The sequence below is a fragment of the Pongo abelii genome, chromosome 2 (assembly GCF_028885655.2).
Source record: "Pongo abelii isolate AG06213 chromosome 2, NHGRI_mPonAbe1-v2.0_pri, whole genome shotgun sequence".
Classification (NCBI taxonomy): domain Eukaryota; kingdom Metazoa; phylum Chordata; class Mammalia; order Primates; family Hominidae; genus Pongo; species Pongo abelii.
The window spans coordinates 116554843-116568691 of NC_085928.1; the positions used below are offsets into that span (position 1 = coordinate 116554843).

The 13849-nt window shown below is 41.7% G+C and overlaps 1 protein-coding gene across 6 annotated transcripts in view; it reads right to left on the reverse strand.

Annotated features, from left to right (window-relative positions):
• Nucleotides 1-13849, reverse strand: part of CTDSPL (CTD small phosphatase like) — a 123097-nt gene that overhangs the window by 28372 nt on the left and 80876 nt on the right. For all 6 annotated transcript variants that reach the window (XM_024244517.3, XM_054552329.2, XM_024244516.3 and 3 more), the window contains one exon: nt 9590-9744. In XM_024244517.3, the coding sequence (XP_024100285.1) occupies nt 9590-9744 (155 nt within the window). The remainder of the gene's footprint in view (nt 1-9589; nt 9745-13849) is intronic.

Consider the following 13849-nt stretch of genomic DNA (forward strand, 5'->3'; position numbering starts at 1 on the left):
AGTCATCACCTCTGCAGCATAAGAGCAAGTATCATTTCCTCTTGAGATGATCTCCAAGGTTTCTTCCTTTTTCAGATTTCCGGCTTGTCTTAAGGATTTTAAGCTTCCTTCTTTTTTTTTTTTTTTTTTTTTTTTTTTTTTTTTTTTTTGATCTTTCAATTTTATTGATGTTTTTTTTTTTTTTTTATTTATTTATTTATTTTTTTAATCTTTTTTTTTTTCCTTTTTTTTTTTTCTTTTATTATTATTATTATTATTATTATACTTTAGGTTTTATGGTACATGTGCGCAATGTGCAGGTAAGTTACATATGTATACATGTGCCATGCTGGTGCGCTGCACCCACCAACTCGTCATCTAGCATTAGGTATATCTCCCAATGCTATCCCTCCCCCCTCCCCCCACCCCACAACAGTCCCCAGAGTGTGATGTTCCCCTTCCTGTGTCCATGTGTTCTCATTGTTCAATTCCCACCTATGAGTGAGAATATGCAGTGTTTGGTTTTTTGTTCTTGCGATAGTTTACTGAGAATGATGATTTCCAATTTCATCCATGTCCCTACAAAGGACGTGAACTCATCATTTTTTATGGCTGCATAGTATTCCATGGTGTATATGTGCCACATTCTCTTAATCCAGTCTATCATTGTTGGACATGTGGGTTGGTTCCAAGTCTTTGCTATTGTGAATAATGCCGCAATAAACATACGTGTGCATGTGTCTTTATAGCAGCATGATTTATAGTCCTTTGGGTATATACCCAGTAATGGGATGGCTGGGTCGAATGGAATTTCTAGTTCTAGATCCCTGAGGAATCGCCACACTGACTTCCACAAGGGTTGAACTAGTTTACAGTCCCACCAACAGTGTAAAAGTGTTCCTATTTCTCCACATCCTCTCCAGCACCTGTTGTTTCCTGACTTTTTAATGATTGCCATTCTAACTGGTGTGAGATGGTATCTCATTGTGGTTTTGATTTGCATTTCTCTGATGGCCAGTGACGGTGAGCATTTTTTCATGTGTTTTTTGGCTGCATAAATGTCTTCTTTTGAGAAGTGTCTGTTCATGTTTAAGCTTCCTTCTGACATCACTCAAGGCAGAGCTATGCTGCTCTCCAACAGACAATGCAATCAAATAAATCAAAGCTTTCAAGAACTTGCACAGATAAATTCATTTCAGAAGCTCTTAAATAATATTATTCCTAATACGGGGACTCAAGAGTAGGTCACTGCCCCTACAGACATATTTGGTGGAGGACATACTTTTAAAAAAACTTTTATTTTAGGTTCAGGGGTACATGTGCAGGTTTGTTATATAGGTAAATTGCATGTCATGGGGGTTTAGTGCACAGATTATTTCATCACCCAGGTAATATGCATTGTACCCAAGAGATAGTCTTTCCATCCTCACCCTCCTCCTAACCTCCACCCTCAAGTAGGCCCCAGTGTCTGTTGTTCCCTTTGTTGTCCATGAGTATTCAGGGTTTAGCTCCCACTTATAAGTGAGAACTGCGGTATTTGGTTTTCTGTTCCTGCATTAGTTTGCTTAGATTAATGGCCTCCAGCTCCATCCATGTTGCTGCAAATGACATGACTTCTTCTTTTTTACGGCTGCATAGTATTTGGTGGGGGAGATTTTAACCAGAAGCTCACAGCCTGTTTGGGTCTCCTTATTTTTATTTTATTTTACTTTACAGATGGGGTCTTGCTCTGTCACCCAGGTTGGAATGCAGTGGTGTGATCACGGCTCACTGCGGCCTCAAACTCCTGGCTCAAGTCATCCTCCTGCCTCAGCCTCCTGAGTAGCTGGGACTATAGGTGTGTGCTGCCATACCTGTCTGGGTCACTTCAGAGTAGGGTTTCTCAACCTCAGCACTAGTGACATTCTGGGCTGGATAACTCTGTTGTGAGGGACGTCCTATTTGTTGCAGGATGTTTAACAGCATCCCTGGCCTCTACTCACCAGATGTCAGCAGACACTCTCTCCCCTTCTAGTGACAATCAGTCTTCAGCTCTGCTCTAGTAGGAGAGTGCAGACAGCCCCTGCACACAGGTGCACCTTCAGAACACACTTTTGATGAGATGAGCACGCCAATGACGCGCGAGATCACAACAATGCATCTGAAGGGCCTGACAAAATGCCCACTATGAGCAAGCAAAGGTGCTGATCTAGAAGGATATTTGGCCTTGAAAATTACCCTAGAAGCTTACATGTATGTATATGTGTGTATACAGCATGAGGTATGCATATATTTGTGAGTGTCCAGCAATCTGTTTTACGCTGTCTTTGCCCTTAAAGGTCCTCCATGGTCTTTGCCATTGGGGTGCTGACTCCTCCCAGCCTCTGGAGGCTTCTGGTCTACAGGTCCAGGTTGTGGCTGTGATGGTGGCAATGGCTGCTAACTCAAGCCGCTGCTGCAGAAGCAGCTGGAAACGCAAAGGCTCCAAATCCTCATTTCTCCAGGGCAAAAGTAAATATGCAGGGTGGATGGAATCCTAGAGGTCATCTGTCCCATTCTGTCCATGGCCTTCCTTCTTCCTCTGGCATGCTGAATTCTGAGAGGCATAGATACCTAAGGACTCAGCAGTAGAAATGGGCCTGGAATCTGCTTCCACATCTAATAGACCTGGGCTTTGTGTTCTGAATGTCCTGAGCAAGCGGGGTGCAAGAGGTAGAGGGTCCTCCTCTGGGAATTCGCTGCCCTACTCTGACAGGGCTCTTTCTCTGGCATCTGGTCTCCTGGATTGACTAGTCAAGTGTTATGGAAACGACGTATCACCCCACTTTGGATTACTAAATTAACTCAAAGTTAATATAATTCTTTAAAAAGCCATCTTGACAAATGTTAATAGAAGGAAGTTCATGAATGAACAGTAAGTCCAAGTGAGCTCAGCTCTGCTGGAGGAACTGCCTCTAAAGGCCTCTATTTCCTGATAGATATGGCTGAGTATTCCAGGAAATCTTCCAGGGCTGCCATGCCATTTCCTCATATCATTTCATCTACAAAGATACTAAGCTGTCTTCCTTATTTTCTTTCTAAAAATTTCTCGGTTCTTCTTTGACATTTTTTGTCCCAGAGGAACTTAAGCCTTTCTATCCAGAAACAGCACACACATTTCTCATAAACATGAGAAATCAAAATCTGTTATGATTTGAATCAACTTTGGTGGAGTCTTTTGGGTTTTCTATGTAAACAGTCATGTCATCTGCAAATAAGACTAACTTTGTATCTTTTCCATGTTTATACCAATTGTCTCATTTTCTTGGCTTATTCCATTAGCCAGAACCTACCACTGATTTTCCTGTGTTGGTTGCTGTTTATTTTTAGAAGATAGCTTTTTATCATGTATAGTTTTCTTCTTTGGCAGCATTGTTGATTTTATATATAAAGATTTATGGGCTACTATACAGTTCATGTATTAGACCATTTGTCATAAAGTGCCCCTATTTATCCTGTTTAATGCTTTTGAATTTGAATTCTGCTTTATCTGATATTAACATTGCCACTCTTGCTTTCTGTTTGACCTGCGTTGTATATTTTGCCCGTTTCTTAATTTTCCACCTTCCTTTATCTGTATATGTTATGTCAGAAACTGTCACCTACTGTAATTGTCATTAGCACTGTCCACCAAATAATTCCAGTTTTACTTCTGAATATGTGGGAGGATTACACTTCCATTTCTCTTGAACTTAGATGCAGTCATGTGACTTACTTTAGCCAATAAAATGTAAGTTGAAATAAGGCATGTTTTTCTGAGTTTTCTGAGTGAAAACTTTAAGAGCCAATGTGATTTATCACATTTCCTTTGTCCTGCTGTGACAGTCATGGAAGCAAAGAGATGGGGCGTAGGCATGTGAATGAGGATAAGATGGTTATACTGTCCAGTATGGTAGCTACTAGTCACATGTGGCTACTAAGCACACAAAATGTGGCTGGTCCAAATTAAGATGTGCTGTAAGTATAAAATACACATCAGATTTTGAAGGATTAGTAAGATAAAAAGAATATAAATTGTCTCACTAATATTTTTTCTATTGATTACATATTGAGACAATATTTTAGATATAGTGATTAAATAAAATGTTATTAAAATTAATTTCACTTGTTTTAAAAATATTTTCATTAATGTGGCTACTGGAAAAAATTAAATTATACATGTGACTCGCATGATATTTCTGTTGGATAGTGCCACAGAACAAAAGGCTCAGCCTCAGCCAACCCATTATAAAGAAGTAGCATGAGTGAAAAATAGACTTTTATTGTTTAAACCTCTGAGGTTTTGAGGTTGTTACTGAAGCATAAACAAACCCATATTGACTAGTGTATCTACTCATGAGTCATTCCTCCCTTGTCCTGATTTTGTTGAGAGCAGGAATATGCTGGGCTAAATTCCTCCCCTGTTGCTATTGGATAGCCATGTGACAAATGGCTATACCCAATTGGTTTGACTAATTCAACTGTATGCTATTTCCAAGAATATACCTGTCATCAGATAGAAATGATTTTGGCAGTAAGTAAAAGAAATCTACCAGGCACCGTGTCAGGCCAATAAGACATAAACAGAAGTCTCCTGGGTTTTTCTGTGAAAGCATTTACTTTCCATAAAAGGGACTGACACGGCCAGGGCCACCCCTTCCTATCTTCTTCCTTTAAATGTGGATACGATATCTGAAGCTTGCGACTTTGAGATCATAAATAGCAAGCATGAGGATGAAGGCAAACATACCAAGGATAGAGGAGCAGAAAGACAGAAGAACAGATTCTTGATGGCATCATCAGAAATCCAAATCCCACCAACTACCTGACTCAGGCTTTTTATGTGAGAAAAATAATCCCCTATTTGTCTAAGCTATTATTTGTCAGCTTTCTTCCTTTTCTTTTCTTTCTTTCTCACTTTCTCTCTCTCTCTCCTTTCATTCCCTCTTTCTCTCTGTTTCTTTTTTTCTTTCTTTCAAGACAGGATCTTGCTCTAGCACCCAGGCTGGAGGGCAGTGGAGCAATTAAGGCTCACTGCAGCCTCAACCTCCAGGCCTCAAGTGATCCTCCTGCCTCAGCCTGTCAAAGTGCAGGGATTATAGACATTAGCCACCATGCCCAGCAGTTTTCTTTTACTTACTGACAAAATCATTCCTATTTGATGACAGGTATATTCTTGGAAATATCATACAGCTGAATTTGTCAAACCAAACTGATGTAGTCTTGGTCTTTGTTAGAAGAATCTAGTTCATCAAACTAGGTTTTATGCCTATTATTTATGTTATGTTTGCTATTTATTATCTGTTATTTGTTCTTTTTCCCTTTCCTTAATTTTGATGGCTTGTTCAATTTGTTTATTTCTCCTTTACTCCCTCTGTGAATTTTAAAGATCTATTTTCTAATTGTGCCACTTGTTACAGTTCTATTATTAGTTATATTCCTAATAATAATATTTATTTCTACATTGCTTTTTGAGACAGGGTCTTGCTCTGTCACCCAGGCTGGAGGGCAGTGGTGCGATCATGGCTCACTGCAGCCTCGACCTCCTGGGTTCAAGCAATCCTCCCACTTCAGCCTCCAGAGTAGGTGGACTATAAGTGCACACCTCCACACCTAGCTGATTTTTTTTTTTTTTTTTTTTGTAGAGATGGGGGTTTCCCTGTGTTGCCCAGGCTGGTCTCAAACTTCTGAGCTGAAATGATCCTCCTGCCTTAGCCTCCCAAAGTGCTGGGATTACAGGAATGAGTCACTGCACCCAGCCTATTTCTAACATTTTTTTTGTTTTTTTTTTCTAAGACTGAGTCTCGCTCTGTTGCCCAGGCTGGAGTGCAGTGGCGCGATCTCGGCTCAATGCAAGCTCCACCTCCTGGGTTCACGCCATTCTCCTGCCTCAGCCTCCCAAGTAGCTGGGACTACAGGCGCCCGCCACCATGCCCGGCTAATTTTTTGTATTTTTTAGTAGAGACGGGGTTTCACTGTGTTAGCCAGGATGGTCTCGATCTCCTGACCTCGTGATCTGCCCACCTCGGCCTCCCAAAGTGCTGGGATTACGGGAATGAGCCACTGCACCCAGCCCATTTCTAACATTTTTAATAATTATATCATAACTGAGTATCAATCTCACTCAGATTTTTATTTTTTGTTCCCTCTCTGAATCATTACATATCTAAGAAACTTTTGTCTCAATAGATAAATGATATCTTGGTCACATACAGAATTTTTGGTTTCCATTTTTTTCTCTCAGTAGCCTATAAACATTTTTTCATAGTCTTCTGGCTTTTAGTGTTGCTGATGAGAAGTCTGATACTAATATAATTGTTTTCCTTGAAAATAACTTATTCTAGTAGCTTGTAAGACTTTCTCTTTGTCCTTAAACTTCAGAATTTCAACAGATACATCTAGGCATGTGCTCCTCTACTAATCCTGCTGTCGACTTGGTAAGCTCCTTCAATCCACAGATTCAAGCTTTGTTTTCAGCTCAAGAAAATTTTCTTCTACTACTTTTTCTCTTTCTGGAACTCTTAACATTTGCATGTTCCATCTCCTAGATGCCTGCTGTTCTCTCTCACAATTACCATCTCTGTGTTTCTGGTCTGAATTGTAAGATATTTCTTCTTCCATTTGCTTTTCCAGAACATGAATTCAGTTCCCAGCAGTGACCATTCTCCTTCTGTTTGTTTACTGAATTTTTATATTTAGAAATCATGAGTTTTTAAGTTCCAAATGTTACTTTTGTGCTCATAATTCATTTCCTGAGTTGTCCGTTAAAGTTCTCTTCCATCTCTTCCATTAGTTTTACCTCAGTGGGAGTCTCATTACAGTTTTTTTCAACTTGGACTTTCTCAGTGGAGGCTGCATTTTTCTTTGCTTGCATCAGGTTGTGTGTTCCCTCAGTGTCTGTGCAGGTCAGTCTATGAGGCTCTCTGGGAAGTGGCAAATGAGGGAGTACTGCAAGGCCCAGCAGAGCCCAAGTTAACAAACCTCAGAGATGAAGAAAGCCCCTATACTACTGGCTCCTCCCAGGCACAAGCACTGGAAGCAATCCAGCTCACCAGGGCAGCCCCTCCAAGGACCACACACATTGTGTGGGCAGTGCGAGCCCTTTCCAAGGCGATCTGCCAGCTCCTTCTGGCTAGTTGACCTCATGGGACTATACATTCGAGTGTTTGTCCAAGGACGCAGGGAGACATAAGCATTTTACTCTGTTGGTGGTTCCCTGCTTCTTACTGAGTACCAGAGAGAATAAATCCTGTGCCTGCTCTCTACCCTGAAGGTGTCAGGAAAACTGGGGGCCTTAATGCACTTTCCAGGCTCTACCAGGAGGCCCACCTGGGTTTATCCTGGGAGGGAATTTTAATAGTCAGAGCCATGTGCTCAGGCTGTCATCTTCCCAGAATTCCCTTCTATACATCCACATGTGGTTTTAAAATAATTTTTTAAATCATAAAAGTAATTTAAGCTGATTTTATGAAAACTGAAGGAAGTATAGAGGGAAGGAGAAAATCCTAGCTATAATTCCACCAGTGTAAGCAATAGGAGAAAACCTCTTCATATTTCAGCATCTGTCCTTCTAGTCTTATAAATGCTTGTGTATGTGTGTGAGAGAACAAGAGAGACACTCTATCCATTTCTTCATATCAGCAATATTTATGACATATCATTTTGAAGGGCTATATGCTATTTGACTGCATAGTTATTCTATAGTTTTTTTAACCAACTGCCTATTGTTGAACATCAGGTTGCTTATAATTTTTCGGTATTATAATCTATGCTGGATGGTACCTCATGGTTAAATCTTTGCACATTCATAATTATGTCCATAAAGGGGAACTGCCTGCATCAACAAATACGGATATTTTTAAGGCTTTAAGATGATATTGCCAAATTTTCCTCCAGAAAGGTGTCATCAATTAACAATGTTACCAGCAACTTATTTACATTCTCTATCCTCCCTCCTACCACTCCATGCTAAAACAAAATATTGTGTTTAAAAATATCTTTGATAAGTAGAGAGCTGGAAAATGGTCTCTCATTATTTAGTTTGCATTTCTTCCATTACTAAACATGTTAAATAGTTTTCATGTATTTATATGTGCAACATTTTTCTTATTTTTTCATATGTTTGACCATATGAAAACCTTTAGCCTAATTCCTATGCTTCTACACTCCAAGCCTGTGAGACAAACCAGGCAACAGTAGTGTTCTCAGCCTTGCAGAAGCAATGTGGCTACTGCCACCACCCACAGCCACTCCTGGTCTATGATATCAACAAGACTAAACCATCTGTATTTCTTATTTTGTGAATTACCTGTTTGTGTCCTTTGCTCATGTTATTTGGAACATAAAGTTGTATGACTTTTGTGTCCTCAAATGTCAACTATCTTCATGATGAATAATCTTCTTTCACTGATTTTTCCTGAAATTCCATTTTGACTGAGATTAATATTGTAACCCTTGTTTTCTTTTAATTTATACTTGTATGAGGTCTCTTCGCTCATCCTTATTCCTTATACATATATATATATATTTTTTTTTTTTTTGAGATGGAGTTTCAGTCTTGTCACTCAGGCTGGAGTGCAGTGGTGTGATCTTGGCTCACTGCAACCTCTGTCTCCCGGGTTCAAGCGATTCTCCAGCCTCAGCCTCCCAAGTAGCTGGGATTACAGGTGCCCACCACCACGCCTAGCTAATTTTTGTATTTTTACTAGAGAAGGGGTTTCGCCATGTTGGCCAGGCTGGTCTCTAACTCCTGACCTCAGGTGATCTGTCCGCCTTGGCCTCCCAAAGTGCTGGGATTACAGGCGTAAGCCACCGTGCCCGGCCTCATCCTTATACTTTCAACTGTTCTGAGTAACTTTGTTTCAGCTCTGTGTTAGACAGCTTGTGGGTAGATTTTGGTTTTTGACCTATTGTGACAATCTGACATATTTTATTTGATACATACAAAAGAATATATAACACGTTTGTTATTAAACAAGGTAGTTAAACTCAATTATTTTATTGCTAGCTCTTCTCTATGTCTGTTTCTCTTTTTATCTATTTGTGAGTCTGCTACTGGTAGTTTAACTGTTTCATGCATTCAACTTCCCAAGAGAGAATGTTATAAAAATGTGAAGTGACTCATGTAACTCCCATCAAATATAATCCTTAGTTGCTAAATGAGATATCCTTTATCAAAAAAGGTTATTTTTCTTGGTAAGTTCAAATCTTTAAGTAAATGGCTGTACACATACTATCACATATTCTTTTCTTTTTGTTGTTTTTGAGACATAGTTTCGCTCTTATTGCCCAGGCTAGAGTGCAATGGTGGGATCTTGGCTCACTGCAACCTCCGCCTCCCAGGTTCAAGCGATTCTCCTGCCTCAGCCTCCCTAGTAGCTGGGATTACAGGCGCCTGCCACCACGCCCAGCCAGTTTTTTGTATTTTTAGTAGAGACGGGGTTTCACTATATTGGCCAGGCTGGTCTTGAACTCCTGACCTCAGTGCTGATATTACAGACGTGAGCCACCACGCCTGGCTCTGCATATTCTTATTCAGGATATTCATCAAGGATGGGACAGAGATGCTGCTGCTGCAGTTTTATGGAGGGCACAGTTCCTCACCAGTACTGACCTTCTGAAGCCCACCATTCTCCTCCACCAGTGGCGGACGCACACTGGGGCTGCTGGGTGGAGGGGCCTCCACATTGTAATCACGGAAGCAGCAGAAGAAGGAGCTAAGGATGCTGCGGCTCCTCTGCTTCTTTAAGCTGACGTTGCACTGGGAAGCTGGAAACAGAAACAGAGCACACTGTGGCCAACTGCAGCATGTACTGATAGTTGTAATATAATGCAAAAATCTGAGTGTGCAGTTGCCCCCCAGACTCCAGATTCCAGCCCTGAGGGCCTGCTCAGCAGGAGAAGATGAGGGGCTCCTGGAAGTTACTCTAAAGAACCGTGAATCCAATGTGAGAATCCCAGGAGCCAGTTAGTTGATGGAGTCCAGTCCCTCTGGCTGGACAGGATCCCTTTGACCTCAGCCCAGCAGGGGCTGCCTGCTTATTAACTGACCCACCCACAGGGTCGGTCCCCATCTGCATTCCTGAACCTAGCAGATGAAGTATTCCCACCCTGCACCAAGCACTACTTCAAAACAAACATCTTTTCAGGCACAAATCAGACTTGACACTCCCTGGGAAGCATCTCTCCATTATGGATACCAACAAAGAATCACTTTGAATCTACGTTCTTGGACATCCCCTGCTCACTATGGAAATGACTAACTTCGTGGGTTAAGAAACGAGATATGTAAAGGCACAAAAGAACCGCCTGCTTAAACTCGCCAAGAGTTTGTCAAGAAGTTGGTGGGGGCCTGGATCCACAGAGCTTAGGGCTGAAGGCTTCCATTACACTTAAAAAACATAAACAGCAGGAGATGTTGGATGGAGAACACATGTTCCTGCCCAAGTAGGGCGAGCCAGGGCAATGCCCATCTTCATGAGATCCAGGGCAATACTGTGCCCTGGCCTGTTCTGAACTAAGGCACTGGAGGGAGTGACACATCTTTTCTGTTTATCCAAGGCTCAGGACAAGCTGCCACAAGCCAGGAATAAAAGGTGAAAATTAGTATAGATGAAAAACACCCCTCAGGGAAGGACTGACAACTTCGAGGGGCAGGAGTATTTGCCTGGGAATGCAGCCGGGACTGTCCCACCACATGCCATGCCTGGGCGGATCAGTGGTGCTCTGAGAAGAGGCCGTAGGCAAGGGACCATGCTTAGGATTAATGGGAAAATCGCCAGAGCAGGAAATGATTTAAGTCCACATGATAACTGTTGGAGCTTATCTCTTCTCCCAAAAAGCAATTCTGGCACAATTCCTCTTTTTGTGCACTTATGAGTGATTTGTGTAACACCTAGTTCCTCCCAAGAGATCACAAAATCTTTGCTGAATGTTTTGGGGGTACTCTTCTGCCAGCAGCAAAACTAAGTGCATTTAGATGGAAATTCTGAAAAGGGACTGAAAAGCTGTTATTCCAGCAACTCCACAGATACGAATGGTTTCTACCCTAGGTTTGGGCAAATGGCCCAGTAAGTATGAATTTAAGATCCGCACTTACTAAAGATGAGCTTCAGAATCATAAATCTCTGAGAAAGCTGGCTGTTTTTATCTTCCTCAAGCATCCTTGGGTGCCTGTCATAGAGTACCAGCCATCTCATTTCAGGCATCTCATTTCAAAGGCAGGTCAGGCCAGACCAGGCCATTGGGACCGCCAGGCATGCGGGCCGCCTAAGTGGCAGTGTGGGAAGAGATAATAATCACTGTTTATCAAGGGCCAACCCTGTAGGTCCCAATGAGGTTCACAAACCTCATCTCGCATACTCCTAAGGAGATAGGTATTACTGCTTCCACCTTCCTGCCGAGAAAATACAACTATTGAGAAAATACAGCAGGATTGTGTCGGTTCCTTTGCCAGATTCAAACCCAAGTAGGCCTGTTTCCAAAGTGTGTGATTTCCCCATGTGCCATGCTGAATACAATCTTGAAACAATTTAGGTTAGATTAAGAAGGTGGAACATGCCAAATAGGGAGAGAAAAGCACTGCAATAAACTTGTATTTAATATAAATGATTCGTTAAACCATTTCATTGTTACTCTGGGTGTTTTAATTTTTATGCCACACTCAGATAATTTAGTCAGGGGAAGAAAAAAAATCTTTTCCCTGGCTGATAGCACATTCCTCTGCAAGTAAACAAGCTATTTGTTCATGTCTCAGAGACACTGAGCAGTCTGCAGAAAGCACCTTCCCAGGTCCTATTTTCATCCTTGGATCACACGAATCTTCCCCATAACTAACTAGCTAACTAATTAACAAATGAACTTACATACTAAAAAAATCATAAACCTGGAACCAGTACACTACTCATAATTTCTACCACATGATTACTTACTCTACAGAAGCTACACACAGCTAACGGAGTCAGTAAATTAGTTATCTGAGCATCTGGGAGGCCATAGTGCCTCCAGACAGGGAAAGGGAGCTTACCCAGGTCTTTCCTTCTCTGTATAAAGAGTGAAGCAGCCAAAGTGGTCTCATTTTCATAGCTGTGGGAAGTTCCAGGATTCTTCCTTTCAAATAAGGTTAGTTCTAGGGCCTGCAGGAACCTCTTGGAGGCTCAGTGGCTAATTTTCTAATCACTCTTGGATTGGTCTAGAACTCTCAAAATAGGAGAAGTGGGAAGGGTAAATGGAAGGATTTCCTCAGGATCAGCACTGGCCTCACCCACCCTCAGCATTCACTTGTTCCTGAATAGGGCTCCAGACGTGGGTGCTCTGGACTAATGACCCTACTGCCTTCCAGCCCCAGCTGCTACTTCTCTCCCCCAGCTATCATCCAGAAGGTCCTTGATTTGCTCATAAACTGGTAAGAGAGTTTTGGTTGACACATGAAATAAAAATTCAGTTTAATGGACAAATGTTGACATCATAACATTAGATGAAAAAGTTAATATATATTATTGTATATCTGATTTGATCATAACTAAGCAAAGCAAACTAAAAAAGATAATTGAGAAAAGATTTGCAAGAAATATGTCAAAAGGTTAACAGTAATTAATTGTCAGACCATAAGTGTTTACATTTCTTCCACATTTTCCAAATGTTTTCTGGTAATTATGTATTGCTCTAATAATGGGGGGGGGGAAGTAAACAGTCTTGTTAAACTGTCTTTTGGAAACTTTGTGCTATTTCTAAACCATATCCTCCTTCTAATTCTCAACCTTCAGCCTAATTCCTACGCTTCTACACTCCAAGCCTGTGAGACAAACCAGGCAACAGCAGTGTTCTCAGCCTTGCAGAAGCAATGTGGCTACTGTCTCGGCCCACAGCCACTCCTGGTCTATGATATCAACAAGAATGAACATATCCACCAAACTCAAAACCAGAGGAGGCCCATGTGAAAAGAAGGTACCAAAGAAGTGTCCTTTTCCCAGGAGAATGCTCCTGCTGGCTTTCTCATCTGGCATCCAGCTCCACCGCTCATCCTCCTTGTACACACAAAAGGGGTCTTGCTGCTTTCTGCTTTGACCAAGACTTTACCTCTCACCACCTTTCCTCACTTGCCCCCTTTACATGTTTCCACTGATAAGACACATGAGAGGTCTCCTGGTGGCCCAGGTATCCAAGAACAAGGTCTTTTAGGATATTAAAGATAGTTGAATGCATACATCTCCCCATAACATTGGTTTTAAGAAATTACTTTGGAAGAGCAAAGGAGGGAGTAGCAACTATGAACGTCAGTCTAAAATATTCCATAATGATTTTCATTTTTAAAAATCAGACTTAGGAGGAAGAAGTCATCAAAAGTCATTCCAAAGTTTTCTGTCACTTTTCCCCGATAACCTCCTCTATCTAAACCCAGCACCTGCCCACCTTACTCCCTAGCTTCCTCCATGGTAGACTCCTCATCACACTGACATCCCTTCTCCCACTCCTCCTCCCCTCATTTCCCCACTTCTCAGAGCATCCTGCTCTTCAGAGCCTGGCTCAAAGCCAACCTCACCCAGGAAGCCTTCACCAACTGCCCCACGGAGATCGTTTGTTATTTGGCCACTAAACTCCCAAATGAATGTGTGTATGACTGAGCTGTGTCTTTGGGCCAGGCCAGTTCATCCACCTGTCTGCTGGACATCTCCTCTGGATGCCTCTGACTCAGCATATCTAAATGGGGCTCACCACTCCCCTCTTCACTCAGGGTACCAATATCCTAAGTTAGACATCTGTCGTTTTCCCTCATTAAGTTGTTGGTTCTGACATCCTAATCGATTCTTAAATGTATCCTTAGCAACTCCTTGTCCCTGCCCTATCCTGGCTCAGGTCCACTACAGTTGCTTTT